The 27152-nt window shown below is 47.2% G+C and overlaps 3 protein-coding genes across 6 annotated transcripts in view; 1 reads left to right on the top strand and 2 right to left on the bottom strand.

Moving 5' to 3' along the window:
* ADAP1 (ArfGAP with dual PH domains 1) overlaps window positions 1-12358 on the bottom strand; it is a 70657-nt gene extending 58299 nt beyond the window's left edge. The window contains exons 1-2 of one of the 3 annotated variants that reach the window (XM_048063642.2): window positions 5519-12358; window positions 1659-1792 (exon numbers count right to left, since the gene is read on the bottom strand). In XM_048063642.2, the coding sequence (XP_047919599.1) occupies window positions 1659-1716 (58 nt within the window). In that variant the 5' untranslated portion in view covers window positions 1717-1792; window positions 5519-12358. Of the gene's footprint in view, window positions 1-1658; window positions 2703-5518 lie in introns of those variants that run through there. The other 2 variants (XM_066977472.1, XM_066977471.1) reach the window with 2 other exon arrangements.
* A 170-nt stretch (window positions 12359-12528) lies between these two features.
* COX19 (cytochrome c oxidase assembly factor COX19) lies at window positions 12529-14150 on the bottom strand. Of its 2 annotated transcripts, XM_048063756.2 has the most exons (4): window positions 13971-14149; window positions 13725-13836; window positions 12954-13067; window positions 12529-12763 (listed from the first exon to the last, which is right to left on the bottom strand). In XM_048063756.2, exons 1-3 carry the CDS (start codon window positions 14131-14133, stop codon window positions 12980-12982), a joined length of 363 nt encoding a protein of 120 aa, XP_047919713.1. In that variant the 5' UTR covers window positions 14134-14149; the 3' UTR covers window positions 12529-12763; window positions 12954-12979. The 2 variants fall into 2 exon arrangements, with proteins under 2 accessions (XP_047919713.1, XP_066833585.1); XM_066977484.1 differs by having other exon boundaries at window positions 12529-13067; window positions 13971-14150.
* A 6127-nt stretch (window positions 14151-20277) lies between these two features.
* Window positions 20278-27129, top strand: LOC106033386 (cytochrome P450 2K4-like). The gene is made up of 9 exons (XM_013176823.3): window positions 20278-20475; window positions 22346-22508; window positions 22706-22855; window positions 23264-23424; window positions 24231-24404; window positions 24935-25076; window positions 25645-25832; window positions 26316-26457; window positions 26843-27129. Exons 1-9 carry the CDS (start codon window positions 20278-20280, stop codon window positions 27028-27030), a joined length of 1506 nt encoding a protein of 501 aa, XP_013032277.1. The 3' UTR covers window positions 27031-27129.
* Window positions 27130-27152: the final 23 nt, after the last annotated feature.

The following is a 27152-nucleotide window of genomic DNA, read 5'->3' as shown; positions in this document are numbered from 1 at the left end:
GGGAGTGCTGGGGTGAGGGCATCCCAACGCCACCTGGGGCGGGGGCACCACGGCTGTGCTGAGATCAAGGACTGCCCCCCCTGCTGCATCTCACCTGGCCTCCGGGCAAACGCTCCCGGCCCCCATTTTGCCACTAAGGGTAACTGAAGGTGGTGATGGGGGAAATCTGCCAAGAGGAGGGGTTCAGGGCTGTGGCTGGAGAAAGACCCCTGCAGAATCCATCCTCTCAAACACAGGCTGCAGGCAGCTGTTAGGCTGCTTTGACTTATTCGTGGTAAATGCAGCTCTGGTTATAGAAAGGGTTTGGGTTTTGTGGAGCGAGCCCCGCATTCAAACTGTCCATCTCTGCTCCCTCGAGCAGAGCAGGGCACCCCCTGCACAGCCCCGCTCCTGCCATTTGTGCTGCCCGCAGGGCTGAAGGCAGCTCCTGGAACCCTTCCACCCCGAACCACCACCTCGATCCTGCCAAGGTACGCGGATGTGAGCAGGGCGGCAGGTCCCAGAGAACACTTTGTGCAAAGAAACCAGCATACACCCTTACGTACGGGCAAAACCACGGCCTGATACCTTTACAATGCCCCCGTTGTCTGGAATACATTTTCCTAACTGACCTTTGCATTTGTGCCATCAGGCGAGCGGCCGTAACCGAGTTAATTTCTGATTGTTCCGCGCTGACGTCAGGCTGCTCCTCGCTGGCTGTGCGGCGCTACGCGCTGCGCTGCCGCTTGCTGCCTGTACACGTGTAGGCTGATGACATCTGGAAACTCGTTCCCATGCTAACCAAAGGCGTAATCCCACACAGAGTCCTTTTGTTGAGGTTTTTCAGCCGCAGCAAGCAGCTGGTGTGCCCAGAGGCGACCTTGCCTTCACCCTCCCAGCCCGTAATACTAACCTGGAGCAGCGCTGCTGCTAACACCTGCCAGGGACTTACACCAGTCCAACTGGCTCCAGCACAGAATCACAGCCCTAATCCTCCAAAACCCTGTTATATTCCAATTTGTGGGACTACCACTTGGTGTAAATGCTTACAGGAGCAGAGCTCTACCGAAATCCAAGCCAGGAGGTGAGGTTTTCATTTGCACTTCAGCCCCAGTCCTCCGGCATTTCCAGCACAGGCACTTGCTGAATCCCTCACACAGCAGCCGGGATGCTGCAAGTCATTATGAACTTACCAGGGGCAGGGGCTGGGAGGGAGACTGGTTTTAAAGTCTCTGTTTAGCTTTCCATTAAGTCTTATTGATTCTCTTAATTTTTTGTTCTCTTGGTTGCTAGGCAATCCCTCTCTGCGTGCTGGAAACCAGGGCTGCAGACAGAAATTTATATCTTGTAATAAAATCAAATATAACAGAGCCTGTTGTCAGCGATGAGAAGGGAGCGGTTCATAAAGGACAGGCTGAGCAGTGGAGGTGCAGAGCAGGGCCGGCATGAACCAAGCCACGGCCATCTGCAGCATCCAAGGCCCCAAACAATGCCCAATTCCCCCGGCACAAACACAACAGTGTGAATCCTGTTTCGGACCTGCAGCTGGGAACCAAACAGCACAGGTGGGTAGAGGGGGCATGGAGAGGGAGAAAAGTTGGAACAGGACCAAACCAGCCAGGATGGAGGAGAAACTTTTGTTTAGTTGGAAATCAAGGGCTTGATTCAATCTCACATACCAGTACATTTCCAGCAGTCTGCGGTGGTGGCAGCAGGCTCCTGGGAGGCTGGTGGCATCTCAGCTCAGGCAGGTCCACGTCAGACTGCTCCTGTAGGATCCAGCAGCTCACCCGAGCTTTTCCCCATGCTCTCCCTGTGGATACGATTTGTCAGGGAGTGCTCAATGAATTTGCTCCCAGTGCTTACACAGCCCCTGGCCATACCCTCCAGAGACCAATTGTCACTGCCAGTACATCGTCTCGTTCAGGCGGTTTCTGGCTCTCCACTGCTGAATGGCTTCTTAAGTCTGATATCATTTTTATACACACATATACGTATATTCACACAAATACACACATATTTGTGTGTAAAATGTCTGTTTATAAACACCCACACTTTTAGCTCGGCTTTTCTAAGTTGCAAGGTTGTTGTCTTAGAAACAGACGTTATTAATGGCATCTCTCAAGGTGCTGAGCATGGTGGCAGCCAGGGCAGCCTCTAGAAATGCTGAACCGTGAGGGCAGGGGAAAGGATGCTCAAGAATTCCCAGACACCTTTACATCATCTTTGTGGTGACACCCTGAAAATTCACTAACTATCCCCAAATTACCTTCTCCTTGCCCCTCTGTATCAGCTTTCACCCTGGGATTGCTCGGTTTTGTTACCAGAGAGCTGTTTACACTGGCATTCAGATAATTTTGCAGCCTCAGCCCTGAATCTGTGAAATCAATGCCACAATCACGCGAACACAAGGATATTAAACTCAGTCCCTTACACGACCTGGGAGCGCATTCACAGTGCAACGTGGGGAAACATTAAAAATTCTTGTGCGAACAGCAGACCCTAACAGAAATATCAATAATTCATGCCACTGCAACCGCATTCAAGCAAAACTCTGGAGCAGCAGATACACCAGCCCGGGTCCCTCACGCTTCCTCGACACTACAGCAGAGGTTGTAGCAGTGTCTGCTCTTGCAGCTGGAGGTTGTGTGAACAAGCCATAGCACTGACCACTCCCACGTTAAAGCAGCTAGTTTCAGTTGCACTATGGTTTCCTGTTCAAAAGAAAAAAGGAGAAAAAAATCCTTTTTTTTTAAATAATAATAATAGAGTTAAATCAAGAGTGGCTACACCTGGGGGGGAGGAATGCCATGCAACACTGAGCTCAGACCAGGGCAATTAAAAATCCTTGAATTGAAAATCTGATAGCAACACCAACTTTCTCTGATTTTGACCAAATTGCTTTATGGTTCCTGTGGTCTTTTCTCCTTGTGTAAGACCAGGAAAAGCACGCTCCTTCTTTGAGATGTACTGATCACATGGAAGAGGAGAACGCAAAGGAAAATTACGTGAGGCTGCCCAAATACCAGACCTAAGCCCTACATCTGCAGAGCTGCTCTGCACCTGCTCCAGCCCCAAAGAGGAAAAGGCATCCTGCAGCTCTAAATGCACCTCGCTGTGGAGTGATTTGCAGATCAGGGTTTCACCACATTTGCATAGTGGCCAACTCTGCTGCAAAGCCCAGCGGTACTGACAGGAAAAGAAGCCTGCTACTCCCATCATTTACTGGCTGTGCACACCAGACCACTGAGCTCGTCATCAAGGGAGAAAAATACAGGGAAAGAGGACAGGAAGGAGTTGCAGAGCACAATTTGTCTGCTGATTTACTTAGACACCATTTTTCAGGCTTCTGTGAGAGCCACTGATCACAAACCAGCCAATTTGTTCCTGCCCTGCATCTGTGACTACGCCCCAGAGCTGCGACCTGCTCTCGCAACCGTGCCGCCGCAGAAAGGAAAGTTACCCCAACCACTTTTCTCAGCCTGTCCGTCACATGCTCAGGCCCTTTCTGTTTCTTCCCCCAGTGTGACAGTGCTCGTCCCTCTGCCTGGGCTCGCTGCAGAAATGGGCAGGTTTGGGAATCGTTATACAGAAGGGCAAGTTCCTCACCAGGGTCACACGGGCTGCTCCGTCCCGCTGACGGGTGGCTGGGAGCCAGGAGACATCCTGGAGAGCAGCTGGGTACTTGCTACCTTCAGGATGTCAGGTGTTTGCATCTGTCTGCTGCACAGAGGGAAATCTGAACACAAGAAAAAACGCACTGCAAATATCCCTTCGCTCTTTCATACAACATGAAATAGGACACCAAGGGGCAGCTGGGGGAATGGGCTCCACAGCAGCTACCATGCACCTGACGGGAGCTGTGCTGCCTGATGATGCTCTCAGAGAAGATGAAATTAGATCAATGAAGTCAATAATTCACCTATGCCCCTGTTACACCACTGCTTTTAGCGTGATTCCTGATTTACAGGAATTAGAAGACTTAGGTCTGGGGAACCAGATGGAGAAAGCCATCGCGCACGTGAAGAGATTCGCACATCAGGGTACCAGCTCCTCCACGAAAAGCCAGCGCAATCAGTCAGAGCTGGCCATCATCAATTCAACCTGAATCAGGGACACGTTGGACGTGCGAACCGCAGGGCAAACACTCATCATGGAAATTGCTTTTGCCCAATTCCAATAACTTAATCTCTCCCTGGCTCGAATGGCTCATCCTTCCAGGAACAGCTTGGAGACGTTCAAGCAGGAGACTGCACTGCACGATGTCCCATCGCAGGGTGGAGACTGAAGTGGCCAAGGCAGCTCCTGTGTCCTCTGGGGGACTGGGAGGTGCTCCCGCCAGGGACCCAGTGCAAAGAGGATGACGGAGAAGCTATCGGCAGGACTGTGGGACAGAGAGAGAGGAGCTGAAGCCCAGCACAGCACTTCTGGCCTGGAAGTCCCTGCAACAGAGCCAGAGTCGTCAGAATGAAGCCAAGCCATCTTAGAAGGGCACAGAGGAAAAGAGGAAACTGGGCGCAGTTACAGCCCCCAGAAGCCCGTCTCGTATCACGGGCTGCTGCCTTCAGCTGCCCCTCCAGCTCAGACAGCTGAGACCACATCACTTTCTGCAATATTGTTCAGCTGTGATTTGAATAAAGCATTAGGTGGAAACAAAGCTGTGGTTTTTCTCTAGAAAGAGATTAGAAATGATTGCCTGGAGGAAGCTGCCGAACAGCTGGAGCTGGTAATTGAGCCTCCCCCCAATTAACTTTGTCCATAGAAAGTTGAAGACCATGTCCTAACCTTCCTCTAGCTGCTGATGGGATCGTTTGGATGTCACTGCATGCCTCGTAACAGCTCCCACAACATCAGGATACAGAGCATGCTGTTCACTTATTTGTTTATTTCAGTATGCTTTGCCAAGGAAAAATCAGCAAAGAATTAATTAACAGCAATTATTTCTAGCAACAACAGAGCAGCCCTGCTCCAGAAGCCATGAAAACAACATCATGAGACCCCTGTGGCTGAAAAGCCTTTATAAACAGGTGCAAAAATAAACAATTTTATAGCAGGCTATAAAAAGAGCCCAAGCCAGGTTGGGGAATGGGAGGGGAGAGAGTGACAGAACAGCCATTTCGGTGGCTGAGTCAAAGCAGCTGCCCAGGTGACTTCTGTGAAAGAGCTTTAATAACCAAGCCAGCCCTGAGCAGCAGCAGCAGCCTGATTCAAAGAACCAGCAGGGCCGGGTTATTGCTGCAGCAGAGGGTTTGCTGTACCAGTCACTTTGTGCTATTAGCGCTGCTAACGTGATTTACAGTCTAAGCCAGTCCAACCCATTAGAGCTGTGATCTCAAGTACTAGCCAGCTCCACTTTCAATGATAAACATCACCCCCCCGCCTATTATTTGCTAAAGTAAGCCAAAATAAAGCCATCAATTCAGACATCTCTGTTCCAATGAGCCCTTCTACCTGGCACCACCACACCTGCAAGTCTCCTGGAGTGAATGCTGAAGGGAAGGAGGGAGATGTTCCAGACTCTCTCTCATTTTTCACCCACCTGGTTCTTTTTCAGCAGCCAGCGAGCTCAGCATTTGACCCTTTGACAGAGCTCACGCACCCCGTATCACCAAAGCTGTGCAGTGACCTGCTGCTGGTTACATCTTTGTCCTGCACGCAGACGGCCCTGCCGACCATCTCCCCACATGAGGAGGCCAGGATGCATCTCTTCCCAGGAGTTCACCTCCAAGCAGGTGGCAGTGGACACTCGCTTTTCCACTGGATCCTGCAACACAGTTTGGAGAGGTAGGAACCGAATGGAAACCCCAGTCTCACCTGTGCATTCACACCGTTACCTGCGCATGCAGAATATTAACGCCTGATCTATGCCATTGCTTGCACACTCTCACACAGATCCCAGTCTGGCACACAGCTACCTCTGAACCAGGCACAAATTTGAATGCACAGAGAGAAGGGGCAGACTTATGCTGCCAGGCTATGGGCGCACACGGATGCTGCCTTATCAAGCATTCTCAGTATGCACACACACGCGGGGGACGCACCAAAGAGCAGGCAGAGCCCTGCCTGTCCAACAACACATGCTCTGGTACACATGGGTCGCAGCATGGGTGGCAAGCACAAGGGGTTAAGGACAGCCCGCTAAATACTTGGTCAAAGTCCGCACAGCGTGACCTCCCCATCCAAAATATGGAACAAAAACATGGGGAGGCAACTGCAGCAATGCCAGCAGCCAACCTTATCCCCACCGTGAGATTCCCAATTTGGTACCTGGTCGCAGGGATGTGAAAGCTCATTTAGCAATGTTTTGACTTTTTTTTTTCTCCTGCTTGGTTCAGCATCCTGTTACCAGCCAGTTTCTTGGCACTGATCTGATCTGCAGCTTCTGTGCAATTCCCGAGTAGCAGTAGCAGGACTTTTTCTCCATTTAGGTCTGTCTGCTTGAAAACAGCCTGCTTTCCTCCGTGCAGTGAAGTGCTATTGACCATCTAGCAAGCCATGTTACCATGGGCTTGTCGTCAGAGCAACCCAGAGGGAAAAGCCCCCTGTAGATTGCCAGCAAATTGCTCCTCTAAGCTCACGGGAGATTTGCTGTTTCCTGCGAATGAAACCCTGGCTCTTCACCAGCAGGTCTGTGGGAGCAGGATCTCACCACATAAACCAACAGCTCCACTACCACCTCTCTCAGAGAAGAAATGAAAGAATTTGAGAGTGCAGACTGGGCTAGAGGAGATAATCCATGCAGGAGGCTTAATTTTTGTGTGGTGTCCACAAATCTCGCCTCTCCTAAAGAAAGGCGGGGTTTGGCATTAGATTCTGCTGAGCACTCACAAGATCTGAAGCAGGCTGCAGCCCACAGCATCACAACAAATCCTCAGCACAGTGCTGGTGTCCCAGATTCTGCGGGGCTACCAATCTGCTGCTTGTCCTGAGGAGAGATTCAGTGCCTCCTAAGCTTGCTGAAACCCAGAACACAGTTTGATAACAGAGAAATGCAAATTGAGCAATCAAAACCGGGCCTGACTGCCTTGAGAGCACCTTTCCATGTGACTTGCTTCCCACATGCCCTTCCTGATTAGCAGCTTTGCAAGCGAGATTAGAACCAGGTGCATTAACAGGTTCTTGCTGGGCAGAGCTTGCTAGCATTGAGGACACCTGAAATCCTCCAGAAATCAGAGCTGTCAGTTCCTGGAAAATTACTAGAATAGACAAAGAGCTCACTCATCCAAGGGGCTGCAGAAGCAGCCCCCACTGCCTGCTTTTTAAAATTATTGAGATGAAGTTAAAAGTTTGAGCCGTTCTGGGCATTCTCCTTTTCTTCACCACCCTGCTCTCTTTTTGCAAGTCTACTTTCCATCACTGCTCCTGGAAGAGTTTGTCATAACCCATAAGGACCTGAGCAGAAGAGCATCTGCAGCACTGGTTTAAGGCACCGCTCACTACCAGCCAGCAGAACACGCAGCCAGAAGGACCACCACATCCCTCCCACGTCAGTGGGAACTTGCCTTCTCTGTGTGGAATCCGGGAAAGACTGCTCGTGCAGATAGCTACACGTCCCACCAGACCAGGGAAGTGTGGAACGGCACAGGCTGGATTCAGCCCACCAGATTTTAGGCACCTGAGCTGTTTCATGCTCACAGAGGTAACTGGGGGCTTGCCTGGGCTGTATGGTGAATGCTGGCCTTGTCTGGGGTGTCTTCCATCCAGCCAAGCCCGGCAGGAATCAGCAAACATGAGAGACTGATGCAGCTGCTAATGTAAATCCCCAAATCTCCTGGAATAAGGGGAATAATCTAGTGGTGAAACAGCCTTTGCAGTCCTAGAGAGTGAACACAAACATTAGAGTCTGTAGGAAGAGCCATAAAAAACCTGTATTATCGTTGGTACCAGGAAATAAAAACTGCATCAAGGTCTATCAAGTCCTCTACACACACACACGTTGAACTTCTGGGTGACTTTCTATGAAGCTCCTATTTCTAGCAGTGATCACTTTTGCGTTTCAAGCCATATGGCACCATCATTCCAGAAGGAAAGCATTTTGTCTTGAAATCTGCTAGCTAGAAAATCTGCTGCATCCTGACAGAAGTGCAGCATTGCCAGATACTCACAGGGGAAAAAAAAGTCATTAAAAGAAATAAAGAACCGGGTTAAGATTGATCAGACATCCAACATTCACTGAAACACCCAGGAAGGGGAAAATGACCCTTGCATGTACCTTCCCCAAAGTGTTTTTGTTCTCCTAATCGATGAACTTCGATTTCTGTGGGAAACCTGATACAACATAGCCACGTTCCCAAATTTAGCAGGAGAATCTACTGCAGAAGGGATCTCCTCCAGGCAGAACAGTAACCAACACCCTTTGGGGTCACTGGTTGTGCTAGAAATTACTGTATTCCCACCTGCTGGCAGAATCATTCCATGCCCAGGAATCACCGAGACGTCTACAGGCATGCTGCTCTCCAGTGGAACTGGCACACCCAAGGCACTTTTCAGAGCACACAGCATGAAGCGATGCCACAGACGCTTTTCACACAGGGAAAAAAAATCCTTCTTTCATAGTCTGCCTACAGAATTTCCTCATTCTTAACTGCCTCCGTGCAATGCCCCAGCAGCTTAGTGCTGCCTCCCAGAGCTCTCTGGGCCTGCTTGGAGCAGAGTGAGATAACAGGGTGCAAATGTAGGTGCTCCAACCTACCTCCCGCAGGTAGCAGTGGTTAAGCGGAGCCTCCAAAAGCGGCAGTAAGTGAAAGGCTAATTTGATTGCTGCCGCAAAAGGCGATTAGTCACCAGCAAAGGTCAGCAAATCTGTGGTCACCAAAGGAAACCAAGCGGACAATCACTCACTGCAAGCGTAATGCCCAGCTGCAAGGAATTTGGGGCCTTGGAGCAGGCAGCACAACCTGAGAATGCTTTGGAAGGGGACTGGGGAGGACCAAAGGTGAAGGTCAGCCGGCTGCACACACTGCCTGCCCACAGCTCCGTGCTGACAGGTACAGCCCTTCTGCTGCGCTTGGCATCCCGCTGCCAGGGAGCAGGTGCAGCAACAGCACGGTAACAACCCTTCCCTACCACAGCAGCACCACCTCATCATGCTTGTACGCAGGACTTTGGACCATGGCTCGTTTCCAGCACAACCACAGGAGGCTCTCTTTGTATAGGCTTTTTTTTTTTTAAAGGAACTCGCAGAGCCTTGGAAATGTTTATTAAACCCTTTCTTCCTTGTTCTGCAATTCATTGCCATTGTTTGGAGATACACCTAAAGCTCAAGGTCTCCCAGGAAGACGTAAGGAGGGCTGGCTTGCAGCAATGTTCTCTTTCTGTAAATAACTGCAGCGATCAAGGTTAAACTCTGTGGTTGAATTGATTCTAATCTGAACAAAGAAAGGCAGTATGTGCTCTAAGTGCCAACACGCAAAGCTCTGCTGACCTGGAGCCCTCTGGGGATTCCCTGGGACACGATCCCAAGCAGCAGAGTGCCTCCTTATTGTGTGAGGTGGTTTGGCTGAAAAAGAGCTACAGGAAAGACTATTACAGCCCCCTCACTTATTGATTTCTATTGTTGTGTTAGCAGCTCACAGAGATCTTCACGGCAAGATAGTCAACGCCTCCTCCTGCTCTGGGCTCTCCCTTCCACACCTGTACAACTACAACCAGACCGGCAGTTTGTACATTAAGCCGAGAAGAATCTCATTTTGCAGCTGTTTGCATTTCTCCAAGTCCCAGGGTCTGTCAGCAGGGGGTGCTTCACGGCAGCCTTTGGCAGGCAGCACTGGTGCAGGCAGGGACGTTCACCCACTTCTCGTGAAGATGAATGCACTTGTGTGGGCCTTACCTTGCTCCTGGTACCACACGTAGCACAGCAGCTCGTTAACTCCAAACAGCTACATAAAGAAATCAGCTCCCAAACAACGCTGCCTACCCTGTACCACACACGCCTGAGCCTCAGCTCACCGTTTCCAGAATAAACTTACCCGGCCCGGTGTCAGCTTCTGGAGAGCTTCCTCCTTGGTACGGGAACAGGAAAACTTACCTACAAACGTACGACTTTCCTTTGGCTTAAAACACTGCTGTCATTTAAAAGAACAAACCTGGATCCCACAAGCAAAGCTAAAATAAACAGGTTTTAGTGAAAGGTTTTAATTAATGACCCATGTGTTGGCAGGAATAAATTAAAGAGCATTCCGGGAACTTCTTCCAAATGACTCCGGTGTTGCAGGCACATGTCCCCAGAGCAAGTTGGAATTGTTTGACCCCAGGCTGTGCACTGATTAATGACCTGTTTTTCCATCGCTTCTTAGTTGCATTAGATCTCAATCAAGACCAACTGATAGCCCCCTCCTGCTTTGAACTTGTCACACAATTCCACTGAACACATTATCTTCTCCAGTTAATGCCCTACAGCTAGAAAATACGTGTCTGTCAGCTCCCTGAGTTTTCAGCTATCCGCTCACAGCCCTTGGTCTCGTCCTGGTGCAAAAGGGCCAGCGCCATGAAGCTGACTCACCGTGCTGGGAGATGGGATGAAATCTACTCGTGGATCTACACAGGGCAATGTTTTCTTCAGAGTGGTGAAAGGTGCAAAATTCCCACCCCGGTGTTCCCCGTCAGGATGGCAATTACTACTTCTGTAGTTATTTTGCGAAGGATGGAGCACACTCTGCCCGTTTTGGTGGCTCAGCAGCAGTCAGCCCGTGCTACGTGGGGTCCTGCTGGCTACATCACCAGGACACTACGGGAAGGCTCCAGGCCTACAAGCAGCACCCAGCACTGTTGGGTTTGGCATGGCACGCAGTTTTGGGGAACTACCTTTGTTCCCACCAGCCCTCCTGCAATGGGTCCAAAACTGAGGCCTTGGACACTATTAAAAAAAAAAAAAGAGGCTCCTCTCTCAGCACGTCATCTCAGTTCATTCAAACAGCAGCTATCACTCCAGCTCAGCAGCCGAAATTCAGTCAGACAAGACTTGAAAAACATTACCCCTCTTACTCTGCAGTAACCTGGACGACAGCATCAACTTTCCCAGGAAAAACCTGGGCTGAAATCGTGAAGTAACTGTTGGGTCACATCAGCGTGCAGAGCGACACAGAGAGATGTAACGACCACTGAGAACACCCTGAATGACTCCACCACCACTGGTGGGTTTTCAATCCCTTGTAGGTATAAACGTCACTTCATAATAATTAAGGATCATGGAAGCGTGAAATTTGATTTCTTTCTTCTGAAGATGCAGGAGATTATTTTAATAATTCTTACTCAGTATCACCAACAGAAAGCTCTTGTTCAGTGGTTTAATATAAAGCCTTTTAATATCTGTTTCAGCAATAAAATCTCTGCTTTCTATAAATGTACTAATATCACCAGAAGATACAATTTAACCAGTGGAATGAAGCAGAATAAAAATATGCAGCAGGGACCGAACATTCTTTTCAAATGGGGACCTGCTCTGAACTATCTGTAGTCTGTTCAACCAGATTAGACCCAAGCAACAATTTAAATCTCATCTCCACCCCTCAATATGAAGAGCAGAAAATATTCCTTCACCCTTTCCTGGATGTCTAGGAACACAGAGATGCAGAGAGAGGAGCAGAACCAAAAAGAGTAGAAACAGAGCATAGAAATGGCAGGATGGATCAAACAGAGGACACCAAATAAAGGAGAGCGTAAAACTGCCTTGGCAAACCGTGTGCGCGTCCCTATCTGCAGGCCCTGCCCCTAAACCTTGCTGTTGGGAGAGCAAGATACAGAAAGAAATGATTTGATGGGTTTAAAACAAACAAACAAAAAGGGTGTGGTCTGGAAAGACAGTGAAAATACATCCAGAAGATTTGTGAATCTATTGACTGCCTGAAACACATTTCCAGGGGAGCTAACAGGCCAAGTTATTTTGGCCTAAACTCAGTATCAATTAAGAAAGACTCATTTGCATTAAAAATAGTATTAGCTCTGATAATTTATGGTAAGTTGTACAAACACCTTCAAGGGATCTCAAAGCCATACTCAGATGTGATTTAAAATCTACCGTACAGGCTGGTGCATCGCATTCTCAAAGTAAGGGCTGCACCTATGTGTTTTGGAATGAAATACTCTATTTCCTAGATAAATAGCTTCAATCTATTTAAGATTTTTTGTTTGGTTTTGACATAACTCATGTTTTTAAAAGAAAAAGTCCAGCCACATTTATAAGTACAACTCACGTTTACTTCGAAGACTAATAAGCATCATTGCCATCTGCACTCCGATGACCGACGGATGTGAAAAAGCATACGGCAGCTCTGAGTGAAGAAATGAAGATGCACATAATGAACACCTGCTGGTTAAGTGATGAAGTAAAGTTAGGTGAACATTGTTGGCACAGCAAAAAAAAGCAAAATCACTACTGGCGACCCAACTACAGACTCGTGTCTGGAATTACAAATAATCTGCCAACAGCAATGAAGGTAAGAAGACTGGAAGAAAGACCCACAAAAAACAAACCCAAGTATTTTCTATAGCTGGGTGAGAAGGAGATCAGCCTAAAGGTAGGAATTAATTCCAGTATTTAATAAAAAGCAATTTGCAAGTACCACAACAGCTTTATTTCCACCTGACAAGTAACTGCTGTAAGCATACTAGTAACACCACATGTAAGACTACAGTTCGAGATCTACACAATAAAGGTGGGGGGTTTTGTTTGTTTGCTTTTGTTTTTTAAAAACAAGAGTTTACTGTTTTTGCAGAGGCGTGGAGAACACTTCAGGCAGCAGTTGTTTTCTCCCAGGTAAAGTTCTCATGGATCTTCAAGAGTAGACTAGAGAATTTAAAAGAAAAAAAGCTAAGAAATACTTCAGGAAAGTAAACAAAGGCAGTCCTTTCCGAAGTGAGCAAAATGTTATTTTAGGAAAGAATATTTTGGAAGAAAGGTTCCGTCACGAAACACTTCCTATTGCAATACGCACAGAAGTACAATATGTACTACGTAAGAGTTGTGCTTTCCATACACGAAGAGCAAAGTTGTCTTTCTTCATTATGACTTCTCAGGTTTTGCTTCTGATTTCTCATCTATCAGATCTTTAAATCCCAATTTTTCCAGTGGTTCGTTAGCCATAAGTTGCCTAAGTTAAAAACAACAGAACAAAAACGTTTTGCAGAACACAGTCTGTAACCAAGAGAACAACAGCATTTTCTATTTCACTTCGTGTTATTTCCTGTAAAGAAATCCAAGACATCTGTAGAGTGACTGTCACTTGGCAAAGCCTCAGAAACCTCAGTCTGGGGAAAGCAACATTCACACACATACACATATATACGTATATATATACACATACACACACAATCGGAAAATTGCTGTTAAAATGAGTGTGTTGTTGTCTTCTGATATTAGATATTGAAAGAGTTTTCTCAGAAGCTGACCTTTTGGTTAACTTAATTAACAGACTCTGTAAGAGCTTACTAAGATTCTACTTGTGTCATTTACTGCATTTCTAAGCGAACGTGGTTTACAACATCGGTGGTGCTATTATACTTTGCTGCTGTGCTTTTCCCGTTTGGGTTTGCAGCCTCACCACCTGCCCATGCAATACCCGGGTATCTCAGCGCCCTTAGTAACACCCCCGTCCGTTTCCCGAAGGGCGCCCAGCCTCACCACAGAGCAGAACCCACTGCAAATCAAAGCCAGAACGGCGACACCCCTTTAAAAACCAAAGGGCGCCGCGGTGGGGCCGGGGGGAAGGGGCAGCCGCCCCCCCCCGCGGGAGCCCCCCGTTACTTGCCTCTCCATGCGGCACTGCAGGTAGGCCATGGAGAGCTCTCGGCAGGCACCGCTCTGGAAGCCGCTGCGGCGGAGGCACTCCATGAAGAGCTCCTTGGAGGCGCTGCACTCCCCTGCAACACAGCCACGGCCGCGCTCACCGCGGGCCCGGCGCGGCGGGGCCAGGCTGAGGCCCGGCGCTAGGCCGCGGGGGTAGGCCTGAGGCCCGTGGCCAGGCCGCGGGGAGGGCAGGCCCGCCGTAGCGCACCGAAATGGTCCAGGGGGAAGGCTCCTTTGTCCGGGGGGCGCGGCTTGAAGCTCTTGGCGCCGAAGTTCATGGCGGTGGACATGGTGCGAGCGGCACCGGACCGGGACCGAGCCGAGAACCGGGACCGGGCCGGGCCTGCGCCGCTATGGAGCGCCGAGCGCATCGAGCGGGCCACGTGACCGCGGAAGGCCGGTCCCCGTTGCTATGGAAACGGCATCGCCATGGCAACCGCGGCGCCACCCGCGCGGGTCGTCATGGAGACCGTGCCGCCGGCCGCCATGTTGGCTGGGCCCCCCGAGGGGGCGGGAAGGGCAGGCCGGTGGTGCTCCCTGCGGCCGGGGCCTGACGCGCCTCATTGAAATAAAGTGTTTTGTTCTCCTGAAGCTGTTGTTGTTGTCATAAATCGCCCCCCATCGGGGGGAGCACTGGTCATGGGGAAGCTGCCTATAGAAGGAGGGGAGGAGGGTGGAGATGGTTTATTTTAAAATACATTTGTTCATTTGTAAACAAATGGAAAAAGAACAAAACTCTGAGACCAGCACCAACAAATGTGTTTATGGGAGAACCGGTACCCCTGCTCCTGCCTATGAGCCGCCTTGGCCAGGCCTGGCTGAGACAGGGCCCCAGGCGGGACGCGCCTCACACACCACGGCCGTGCAGAATTCACTTTTCAGGACCCTCTGTTGCCGGTGCTGGTGGGGTGAGCCCAGAGCCTGGGGATCTGTGCGTTGGGCTGAGGCCGTGTAAACTTTTCTTCGGTTCAGCAGAATTTCAGAAGAGCCATCCCTGTCCCATTGCAGTGAGCTTATCCATCAGCCCTCCAGCAGCAATGGGCCTGCTGATCCCTCATTAATCCTCACAGTTAATGACCTGAGTAAGGGTAGCCCAGCACAAAGCTCATGGACAGCACTACGTTATTTTATGCCTCCTTGGCGAGCAGGCAGCTTACCATGATGAGGCCAGTAAAACCAGGAGGTCATCTGCAGATGCAAACTTGCAGGTGTTCACAAGATAACCAAGGACAACACTGTTTCACTCATAGGTCTACAGCATGCTCTCTGAAAATCCTCAGATCTCATCCTGAAAGGAGAATGAGAAATGGTGTTAATTTAACCCACCTGAGTATTAACTGTGGATTATGCTGTTGCGATCTTTTTTCTTCTTTGCCCATAGCTGCAATTGGTTTAAGATGGTCTTTCATCATTTTAAAGTTGATTTTCTTTTAATTAAATGACTGAGATAAGTAGAAATAATGTGAAGCTGGGAAAAAAAAAAGAAACAGCTGCAATTTAGGGGACAGGCATTATGGAAATAGTACCTGCAGCACCATTTAAAGTGCTTTTTGTTTATGCTTTGATTGCTTTCTTATTACAGTATTTGAAATTGTAAATGGAAAATTACACCTTGTTCTATTACATAAGCAACTGGTTTACACAGCCTGAAATATGAGGTTTTATTTATTATTGGGTTTTCAGGCCTATGAACAATAGATGTTTTTTATTATATGGTAAATAGCACTTTTCCACTTGACTTCATTATAACAGTTAACAGTAAAAAGGAGATACTCCTCTTTCATAAAGACATGCAACAAACTCTCCCAGACCTCAGAGGGCTGAGCAGCAGAGAAGCACCTTTGGTTTATCTTAACAACTTTAATGGAAGTGTCAAGGCACTCGATTTTAGCAAACTGCCCCAATTATGTTCCTGAGTTTCTGGCACAATATTTTACTGGTTGATTGCCTGTGTGATGGAGGAAGAAATCAAAGCAAAAGATATGCTGGGATCCCACAATGGAATTATTCCCTAACAGAGACAAATCTATGCAGAGGCTGTATCAGCTTGCCATATTATATTACACCCAAATGTTTTGATCACCTATTAATTAACTCAGTGTCGTTCTTTGGAGTGTTAAGTTTTGTAGTTACCTAAATTCAGGTCAGGTATAGCAGCAGGTATTTGGTTATGATTACCTAACGTTTTTACTGCAGATGTCAGTTGTATCTTCTAGAGTTTCCTTTAAAGGCACAGTGTGTCTTAGAATCTAATACAAGTGTTTTAGCAGTTTAGCATGTATTTTTTTTCCCAAGGAGATCAAATAAAACCTCCATTAGATAATCCTTGTTAAGAAAAAAAAAATCTCATTTGCAGATTAAGCCAACCAGTTCCAGAAGAATTCAGTGCCAAGAAGAGCAGTGTCACTAACACAGAATTAAATGCTTTTCACACACTGTTTTTCAAAGAAGTGAGAGACTTTCACGGCACTGGAGAAATCTGAAATAGCTGGTCCAGTAAAAAGCTGCCCATTGTACAGGAGAGATCAGATAATTTGTAAAGCCTCAAGTATTTTACTGTATCTCTAGTCCTGAGCCTTTTCCAAAAAAAAATTAGAAGGTTCAGAATTTGTGACTGCCTGAATTAGGAAAAATCTTGGACTTCCCAGTTGCACAGCTTCATAGATATAAACCATATCGGTTTAAAAGCTTGATTTAAAAAAACCCTTTGCTTGAATCAGAGCTGTTAGTTAGTAATCACGCACCAAAGCAACATTTAAAAAATCTTTGCTCTTTTACAATGTTGTCAGAACATACTGAAAACTTTTAGCACTATTGGTGCTTATCTGTCAGCTGCACGAATGCACCTTCAGATGGGCTTTTTACCCACTTCGCACTACTTTTGGAAGTACCACCTAGAAGTACTACACCAGAGCAGAAACCAGAATCCCTTTTCCTTGTAGTGAGCAGTGCTAAATCTGGGTCTTCATTTGTTTTCTCCTCCTCACCTTGCTGCATCTTTTAAGAGCCTACAGAGCCAAATTAACACATAGTTAATTGGAAAATAATTTACCAACAAGCTGTGAAAGCCTCTGAGTAAAGCAGTAGGCAATTTTGTTGCTCGACTTGGGATAGCTGTAAGAAATGAATCAGTTGAACAAGACCAAGCACATTCAGGCGCTGGAATTTGTGCCCTTGAGACGGCTGTTCCCAGCCCCGGCACAGAACACACCTCAGAGAAACATCCTTCCAGGAGCACTCGCTGCTGTGCCTCACCCTCACGCCGTGAGCTCGCCGCCAGCTCTTACATAAAATCTCTTGCTACATCACTGCCACAGGCTGTTGTAAACCATTTTTCTCCCTTTTAATTCAGGTTCCTAGACAAGCAAAAATGCAGAATATTGCCAGAGTAGTCTGGGGAATGGGGATTTCTGTTATGGATGACTAATGAAACGTTATTGTTTTGCACTTAGAGGGAAATCGGTTTCATGCCAGTAAGGTCAGGGCCTTAATATGCTATGTGCTCTGCAAAGATGTATGGAATGATAGATCGTTTTCTGTAATGACTGAGCCAAAGCATAGAGGGGAACGTGGCAGAAACAGAAACATGGTGCTGAAAGCCAAAGCAAACTTCTTCTTATGTTGCTAGTTGCAATTCTGGTATATCTAAATCCACATCTCTATCTGCTTCAAGACAGGGGCCCCAAAAGTAAGATGCTGGGGCACTGGCTCTAGGAGAAATTAAAAGAAATCCAGTACAAGTGATTTGTATCAAAATAGCCATAGCAAACACGGATCACTATCCTGTTGTGATCCTACAGAAGTACTGATTTGCAGGATGGGAAGAAGCAGGTGGAATCCAATAAAATACTGCAATAATTATGAAAAAAATGAAGCAGGTCAAAGTCTACGGCTTTTGATTTTTTTTTTTGCACTGGCATTGTCAAGGTGAGTGAAATCCCTTGGCAAGGAGCAGCCTGAGTTTTAACACATCTGAGTCTTTAAAAATGTTAATGTTTAATAGGGTGTGCTCATGCTTTATATATCCCTGATAACAATGCATGGGCTGATAGGCATCTCTTGTGGTTGTAAATCTGTTGCAGAGACTTGCAAGGCATACAAGCCCTTGGTGTTTACTCTCATGGTTTATTATGTTATCAGAACTCATTGACTGAATTATGGCTTTATAATAGCTCTTTCTCTGCCTTTTATCCAACTGTTACTGTAGCATTGTTAACCTGTGTCCCATTAGAAGATTGTATCCAGATTGATTCCAGATGAACACACAGATGAGCGTGGCTGTTTAATGTACAGGCTCCTTTTTCAGGAGGAACTGCTTATTTCCCTGAGCTATGCCCACAAAGTCTGCTTACCTGAAGATTGTGCTGGTGGAAAGACAAAGACATGGGTGGTCAGGGAACAGAGTTTACTCCCCAGTCCTGCATGGGGTGCCTCACCCACAAACCAACTCAGTTGGCTGTGCTCAGGATTGCATACTGGAAGCGAAGGTTTGTAAGAGAGATGGAGGTGAGGAAACGGCATTAGTGGTATTTTAAAACTGCCATGATTCCTCTCCACGGAGAACTCATCCATTATTTACCGCAGTGCATGCATCAGTCCAGCAGGCTGCGAGTTCATGGGCTCATTGCTTGAGAAAGGATTTCACCGTCTCTTATCACCAGGTAAAACTTGAGCTTTAAGTGGTTTGAAAGCCCTTGAGAAGGTTCTCCTTTCAATGCCAGTAGCCACCTCTACTCCCGCAGAGCACTGGCAGCTGTATGTAAAGAGATGTATGTAAACGGGAAATGGTAAACTCCCTCCATTGGTACCCAACTGTGCCCATGAAGGATTTTTCCCTCACTCTTGTTGTATCTTACAAACTGTCAAGAGGCCCCCAGTGGTCACACCATTTGCTGAGAGGAGTCTGGCAGAACTGGGTATTCTTGGAAACAACTGGGAGAAGAAGGCATAGACCAAGACCTCTGTATTTGTGCAGCAGATTTTAGAAGGACGCGATCATCTCTTCTCCTTTCTTTGCCCACCATGCCTAGATCTCTTCTGTGCAGGGTAGGTCCCCCTGTGAGAAAGCCCCTCTCCACCCCGCTAACTGGCTGTGGAGAACAAGCAGACATGCAGGCACCTTTTTTCATGTAAATCTAGTTAGAGTTTACTGATTCTTCTTGCCTTCAGCTAATGTACTTTTATTATTATTAATAAATAATTACCATTTTTCCATCAGTGGAGCCTGCACCCAGGAGCCCTGGAGGATTCTAGCAAAAGTATTATTAAAACTAAAGGTTTCTAAAGGGTTGAGCAGCAGCACGGCCCAGTAATCCGACAGAATACACAACTGGGGAGCAGAATATCCCCACCAGAGAATATGTGATGGAGCATCAAATTGGCTCTTTCCCCCTGAGCCACCATTTAAAACTGTGGCCTCCTGTTCACCACCACCTCTGCTTTGCTGACATCCCCCAGGGATGCAAAGGGTGCGGGTGGCTCTCGGCGAGCTGTCTTGGCAAGCCAGGCACGCTTGCTCTTGCAGACCCTGCCCTGGCATGGAGGCTGAATGACTCAGTGCCCCTGGAGTGCCAAAGCTGCTGCTTCATGCTCCTCCCGGCTGGCACCCGCTCTGCAACAGCTGCCCAGGCAGCCTCCTTCTGCCCAGCCTGCTGCAGAGCCTCATCCTGGCTCCCCTCGGCTTAAGAAGGTTCAGGGTCTCTTTCCCAACCTAGCATTGTCTGGAGGGGATGTTCCCTCCTAAAGCATTGCATGTATCTGCTCAGAAAAAGGCAGGACGGCTGGGAAGGAGTCGTCACCAAACTAGACAAAGATGGGCATCCAAGCACACGAACTCAAAACAGTGACTGGAGTAGGTTCAGGGGCATTTTGGAATTGTCACTAGAGGACTTGCAGGACAATAACAATGTCTGCAATGAAAACATTGGGTTGTTCAAGGAGGTGATTTTACTGGGGTGGCAGAAAAGCAGAGAGAAGCAGAGCTGTCACCTGTAAGCTGGCCAAGCCTAGAATCAGTCCATCTTCATGTCAGCTTCATTCCATCTCCTCCTTGGTCAGTCTTGTCTTCTCCAGGGACTGCCTTGCCAGCAGCACCCCAAGCAATACTGAGGGCTTTTCCTCCTGCGTCCTGCTTCTTCCAGTGCCTCACCAGTGCCCCAGCCGGGTCCTGTGACCTGGCACCATGGCAGCCATGGGGGAATCCAGCACAGGTCCCGTCCCTTCATTCTGCCCCAGAAGTCACATTGACTACAACATGCCCGTAACACTGGAAACAAACACCTTGCCCTGGTGTTGTGGATGAAATAGGAGCTCCAGATTAAGATAATCCACGCTTCTCAATAAAATCGGGCGCTTTTTTGGCAAGAAAAAAGTACATGTGGTCTGAATGGACGTAAACAAGACATGAGAGCCCTTTTCTCTGTGTAAAGCCACTTCCCCACGAGGTGTGTTCAGGCGATGACAGAAGGGCTATAAAGGAAGCCCCAAGATGCTCATACCTACATTTTGACCTAGACATGGCCATAATGAGTTTGCTGCAATGCGTGGGTGCTAGCTCGCTGCTCTATTTGGCAGCAGGGCTGGTCGCTCTCCTTTACTTTCTGACCAGCTTGAAGAAGACAGTTTGCAATTTGCCTCCTGGGCCGCGACCTCTTCCTCTGATCGGGAACTTGAATGTGGTGGACCTGAAAAAGCCGTTCCAGTCGCTGACAGAGGTAGGGTGTGAGCGAGCAGGCAGCAGGAAAATGTGCAATTCCCAAAGTGAGAAATGCAGCTGGGGAAATTGAGATGCGATCGTGTTTGCATTGTGTGGTGGGCAGAAATGAGATATTGGCGTGTTAGGCAGGCTGGCGGAGTGACATGTTACCTACAGAAGTATACACACATGCAGGCATTTTTATATGTACATCTTTGACATTTTTCTTCCTATATGCACACAGAAGAGTGGGCCTCACCCCTTGCCATCAGCTCTGTCTCATTGGTGTCTCCAGCCCTTCAGAGGCTGCAGGCAGAAGGCACGAGCTGGGCCAGCCTGCTGACAGATCAGGGCCACTTAATACCAACACAGCTCCCTGCAGACAGACCTCCCCCTCCTCTCTTCAGGAAGGAAGGAAGGAAGGATATCATCCCTGCAGCAAAGGAAGCAGGGTCATGTGCACATTTATTTCCCAAGCCAGATACATCCCTGCAATGCAAAGCTCAGCTCTGCCTCCCAACCCCTCCCCTGCATACGCACTGGCCAGGGTTATTTAAGAGTTGATGCTTTTGTATGCCTAGGTGAACAGATTGCTTTTTCTTATGCAGCTCCATGGATAATTTTATTTCTAAAGGAGAAAAAAATACCTACGTATTTTAAAGCCAGCTGCAGTGCTTGTTTCAGAAAGCATCTGCTGTGTTCCCATAGGGAGGCAGGGGCAATTCTGGGGCAATTCAAAAACCATAGGTGTGCTTGTGGGGGCCCCTAAGGAAAGGCAGCTATTTTTGGTGGCACTGGGGGATTTATGATACAAATGTCTCTTGAAGGCACCAGGTTCACTCCCCCTAAGCTGCCGGACAGCTTCCTTTAGGCTTCCAGGCGTGCCATATCCAATCCTTGTGCTGCTGAGAAGAACCAGGGCTGATGCCAGGAAGTACTAATGTAAAGAAATGACCAAAGGAAGGCCGGGAAGCGGCTGCGATGCCCTACCCCCGGACCTGCCGCACGCTCTCTTCGCTGCCAGGGAGGCAAGAACCAGTGCTAACGTTATCTCCCAAGCCGTCAAACGACCGCTTGATGAAAACAAATTCAATTTGTCTGGTGTAATAACAGGAGCTGCTTCTAATCTGAAATTCAATTTTCGGTAGGTATCTAATGCATAGCAAATGGTAACTCAGGCATGTCGGAAACACGAAGACATTTGGAGCGGATGGCTCTCAGTGTGTTCAAACCAAGTCTAAAATACCGAGTGAATTATTAGATTGTCAAAGCCACCCTTCTGTGTGACAGATGACTCATATTTAATTTCCTATAAAAGGCTAGTGCTCCTGTGACATTATCTACAAGAGTATGCTTCCTGGTTGTATTCAAGTTTCTGGTGGCCAGCAAATAATTTTGCCATGACTCCAACACTACCCACCTTGCAATAATTAGGAACAAGTGCTGTCCTGAAAGAAAGACTTATTGTCTAGCTTTGTTTTTCTAGTGTTTGTGGCTTCAGCCCCAAAGCTGTGTGCATACCCTCTTGCCTCAGATCAGTGATATTAAAATAAACAGGCCTGCCTGCTGCAGCATTTGCTAATCAGCCTCTGAAAGGTGGTATCACCATGCTGGCCTGTTCCTGCAGAACATCACAGGAATGCAATGGCATTTTGTTGACTGCTCAACTGATAGGAGCAGCGATAGCAAACACCTTGTTGTGCAAACAGAGTGCAAGCAGAGATGCTGACAAGTGATAGTTGTTGCTCATTAGTTCCACTACGGCAGCACCTGGAGACTCGAGGCAGGGCTGGGAGGGTCTGTGCGGGCTGGAAGCTAGCTAGGGTGGCTGGTGCTAGCGTTTGGGTCCAGGTCTGGTTCTGAATGAACATATTTATTCACCTTGTCAGCTCTCCAAGACATATGGCAATGTCTTCACTGTGCATTTCGGACCCAGGAAAGCTGTGGTACTGGCTGGATATGAAACCATCAAGGATGCCCTTTTAAATCATGCTGACGAATTTGGCGAGAGAGCAGAAATACCCATATTTAGGAAAATGACACAAGGAAATGGTAAGCGACCTTTCAGATGGTTAGTTTCGAAGCTTGACTATGTTCATTATATTCTCGCAGCAGAGAACATTATCTTCTGATGATTGCCTTTTGTCTACGTAACCATGTATTAAGCAGCTGTGGTACCAGTGTGTAATAAGGCCTTACAAACATTTACTAACCACAGATAGCCTAAGGATTTTACACCTTTATTTTAGGCATAGCATTTAGCCATGGAGAGCTGTGGAAAGCTATGAGAAGATTCACCTTGTCCACACTGCGAGATTTTGGGATGGGAAGGAGAACAATTGAGGTCCGAATCCTTGAGGAACTAAATTCTCTTGTTAAATATTTTGAATCATATCAAGGTGAGTATCAAGAATTTCATCCAGAAACAGAAAACATGTCTAGCGGAACAATAAAGATTAATGAAAGTTTAACTTTGAGCAAATGGTATCTCATGGTTAAAGTTCAGCATATGCTTAAGTAGGTTATTAAACTGAGGCCTTAAAACATTGAAACTGAGTTCCCTGCCATGCATTCTGGGTGGTGAATGAGTTTTTTTGTGGAGCTCGGGACTACATTTCCTCAGAAACCCGACTGAGCCTCTGCTTCTCTTCCTATTCATTGAATGTGGTGTTTTACACTGCCATGTCCATGGACGGTCAGCTGCTCCAGGGCAAACAGAGCCTGTCCACCCCTACCCCAGCAGGATACTCCTGCACTGCAATGGGCATAATCACATTGTCATTTGTTTGCACTACTCGAAAATACAGGGAAACCATTTGACACGAAGATGATACTCAACAACGCTGTATCCAACGTCATCTGCTCTATATTGTTTGGAGAGAGGTTTGAGTATGATGATCCTGCATTTCTAACTTTGCTGAAGCTGTTAAATGAGAATACCAAGCTGTTGGGCTCCCCGATGGTGCTGGTAAGGGCTTGATTTTAAGTTTTAGCTTTTGAGGGGATATTCCATTGTGTTTGTACTCATGGCCTCCCATGTCTTGCTGATTGAGGAGAGAACAAGAACATTACCAGCCAGCCAGCCTGTACTGAACACATCTGTGGTTCTGTACCTCCAACACACAGGTTCCCAGGCTCCTGGGCTTTGTCTTTGCAGCTTATTAGTAAGAGAAATAAAAATAGTCTTTATCAAAGGAACTATTTTACCCTCTTTGAAGAGCAGAAGCACAATACGTCTCTCATATCAGAGATCGGACCTGAAATGCCTTCTCAAGTCTGCCTCCCAAACTGAAACATTTGGACAAACTTCTTTCTCTTTTGTTTTGGCCACTGAAACTCAATCTTAGCAAGCCAACAGCTAATATAAGCTGCGAGTGGAGGGGAATTGTTGAATTGCTTGCTAGGTCAGCTAGTGGTCTCCTTGGAGAGGTGCACACCTCTCATGGGAGAATGGAGTTGAGACCCCCCCTTCCTCCAGATAGCAAGTACGTCCACATGACATACTGCAATGCAGCTCCTAGGAATGGTGTAGCTGAGTTACAAGGTGCTGTGGCTAAGCTAAGTCTGCCAGGAGTCATGGCAAGGACTTATGCAGAGGTAGAACAGAGAGAGCACACTATTCCTGCAGCAATTTGTAGCTGCTTGGACTGTACAAGCTAAGGTGGAGGAATTATGGCATGAAATGTCAGGGCATGGGACAAGGAACCAGCAGTGCAGTTTGAGATACCTGTATATGTTCAAAATGTCAATTAACAGATTTCTGTTGCTCCACAGTTATATAATTTCTACCCATCCCTTGGATTTCTCTTTGGAGCTTCCAAGACTGTGCTACAAAATATCAATGAGCTGAACGCTTTTCTCCAGAAGCTCTTCCAAGAGCACAAAGAAGAGTTCAATGAAAATAACTTAACAGGTTTTGTCGATGCCTTTCTGATGAAGCAACAACAGGTACTTTAAAGCTAAGTCTTGGGTTTTTTTTGTGTGTTCTCAGTTCTGACTCATTATTAGGACTGATCATTTGTAAGGGCCTGAGGGTGAGTAAAAACAACTGCAGCAAGCAGAACACATCAAAGCTCATACTCACAGTGAGCAGTACTGTACTCGCTCCATTGCTCTGCTGAAACTGCTGGTGAAGGGGATCCAATTGTCAGGATTGTCCCACATGGTGAAGTAAGTTGCCACACAGCACACGCAAGGAGATCATCCCAAACCTTCCTGCAAGAACAGTATGGTGATAAAATGCATCGCAGTAATTGAGTCCTTACAGATCCAGTATCTGGACTTGGGGACTGCACATACATTCAGGACAGGGCAAATTCTATACAGTGTACATCCTAATGCTAAAATATTAAACATTTACTTTCCCAGAGCATACGAAATCACGGAAAGCTAAAATGCAGATAAAAATGGTGGCAAAACAGTCATCAACTGGTGTCTCTTGCTGTAGAACTCATGGCTATTACCTGTATGTTTTGAAGGAGTCAAAGAAACCCCACACTATGTTCCACAATGAAAGCTTGTTGTTTTCAACCCTGGACCTGTTTGCTGCTGGGACTGAGACCACTTCTACAACTGTGCGCTGGGGTCTTCTTCTGATGATGAAATACCCAGAAATTCAGAGTAAGGCTGAGAAGTCCTCTTGTACAATATTCTGTTGCATGCTTAAGGCTTTGGTTATGGAAGGGAGTGGAACTCATTCAGTATTGTTTAGAGTAATTATTTATGAGTGCTCTGAGGGAGATAACAACCTCTGACTTTACAAAGGGATTTTACTCAGACGGATTGCAATAAAACAGCCCAGGCAAGTGGGAGAGGCTAAGGGCCAGCCTACAGTCACAGGAAAGCTCCCCCAGCATTACTGTCCTGCAGGCTATTGGCTTACGTCACTAAAGGTCTCCTGGCTCCTCAGGATCTGATCCTGATCTGGCTTCTGTTGAAGGCTATGGGGTAACAAAGGTATGCAATCAGAATCAGGCATGTAATGTCCTGTAGTGGCTCCATTCAAGTTCCCTTGGTTCAACAGCAAAGCTGAAAGAACCACAACATGCCCTGACTTACCTGCCCCACTTTTTGCTCTTCCTAAATGCCCCTCAAAGTTTTCCCTTTTCTTCATCTTGGCCAAACTGAAGACTATTCTAGTTGCAAGATAGGAGAAATATCAGCTTCTTACTCCTTTCCTTCCTCCAAGGAAAAATTCAGGAAGAAATGAACCATGTCATCGAACCTGGAGAGATGCCTAAGTTGGAGGACAGGAAAAAAATGCCTTACACGGATGCAGTGATACATGAAATCCAAAGATTTGCCAATATTGTCCCAATGGGTGTATCACGAGCAACGCCTACCGATGTGAATTTCCGAGGTTATGTGATTCCTAAGGTGAGCTTTGGGGCCAGCAGCTTATGCTACACAGATTCCTTACAGTTTTGTTTAAAGCAGACAAGAAGAAAAATCTAAAGATGCCCTGATGCTTGGTTTAACCTATGAAGTAATCCTTTGCCTTGGATCCAGGACAGCTGTTATAAACATGCACTGGACTGTGGTCTGTGATAGCTGTTTGAATCCAGAATAACCAGAGACTGTAATTAAGTCACACTGGTTGGAATATCTTATGCAAAATGTGGAACCTCTCTCTACTTCAGTGTATTTCTTGAAAGATCTCTCTGAATCTGTAAGATAGAAATCTTCTGTGGTCCAAAAAGAGAGCAGCAACTACTGATAACAGGCAAAGCCACAGTGGGGCCAGGAAGCATCCTCTAGTTCTATTTGCCATGGCTCAGTCTTATTCTTCCCATGAGAAAGAAAAAAGACAGCTCACGTCTGCTTCAAACAGCTACCGAGAATCTCTTTGATCCTTTTTAGGGTACAGAGGTTATTCCGCTGCTGACCTCCGCCCTGAACGATGAGCTGCACTGGAAAACCCCGGATCAGTTCAACCCTTCCCACTTCCTGGATGCTGATGGGAACTTCATTAGGAGAGAGGCATTTATTCCATTCTCTATAGGTGAGAGGGGTAATTTGTGCCTCACCTGGGGCTAGGCACAGTTCCCACTGACCCCAGGAAAGTATGGAAGTCAGGGACATAGAACACAGGATAAGGGATTTCTGGTCATTTGTTCTGTCCACCGTTTCTGTTAAGTAGCCACCTCTTCCTTGAAAGATCTGGGAGACATCAATTTACCCCCAGTCACTGAGAGATCTCATGTACCTACAGGCTTCTGTGTGGTTTGAGACCAGGTCAGTAGCACCTCAAATATACAGAGAGAAGGAAGGAAAAACCTCCTACCTCAGCAGCCTGCTCTTACAAACTCTGCACCCAGTTTAGGTCTCAGATGTCAACACTAGCAGTTACGGTGCTTATCATTTACTTCTCTCCTGGTTGTTTTCAGGACGAAGGGCTTGTGTTGGAGAAGGACTGGCCAAAATGGAGCTGTTCCTCTTCTTTGCAGGCTTGCTCCGCAAATTTGTCTTCCAAGCCCCTCCAGGAGTGGACAAGTCAGATCTAGATCTCACTGCTGATGTTGGCTTCACCCTGAACCCCATGCCTCACCTGGTTTGTGCTGTGCCCTGTGAGTGAATGATCAAACGACAGGGAGTTAGTGTAGTGAACACTTCGAGCTTAAAAGCAAGTCTAGTTACAGGGGAAAAAAGCTGTCTGTACCTGAGTTTTAGGGAAAAGGCACTGGGCACTGCTATTGT

Source organism: Anser cygnoides, chromosome 15 (genome assembly GCF_040182565.1).
Source record: "Anser cygnoides isolate HZ-2024a breed goose chromosome 15, Taihu_goose_T2T_genome, whole genome shotgun sequence".
Lineage (NCBI taxonomy): Eukaryota > Metazoa > Chordata > Aves > Anseriformes > Anatidae > Anser > Anser cygnoides.
Note: the sequence above shows the minus strand (reverse complement) of the source record. Positions and strands in the feature narration are given on the sequence as shown.

Bases quoted from the DNA above. Each gene is read 5' to 3' on its own strand.
- COX19 (XM_066977484.1), bottom strand. From the start codon at position 14,133: ATGCGCTCGGCGCTCCATAGCGGCGCAGGCCCGGCCCGGTCCCGGTTC. The intron at 13,837-13,970 runs GTGCGCTACGGC...GCTGTGTTGCAG, and splicing joins CTTCCCCCTGGACCATTTCG to GGGAGTGCAGCGCCTCCAAG. The intron at 13,068-13,724 runs GCAAGTAACGGG...TTTTTAACTTAG, and splicing joins CTGCAGTGCCGCATGGAGAG to GCAACTTATGGCTAACGAAC.
- LOC106033386 (XM_013176823.3), top strand. From the start codon at position 20,278: ATGGCCATAATGAGTTTGCTGCAATGCGTGGGTGCTAGCTCGCTGCTC. The intron at 22,856-23,263 runs GTGAGTATCAAG...TCGAAAATACAG, and splicing joins ATATTTTGAATCATATCAAG to GGAAACCATTTGACACGAAG. The intron at 23,425-24,230 runs GTAAGGGCTTGA...GTTGCTCCACAG, and splicing joins TGGGCTCCCCGATGGTGCTG to TTATATAATTTCTACCCATC.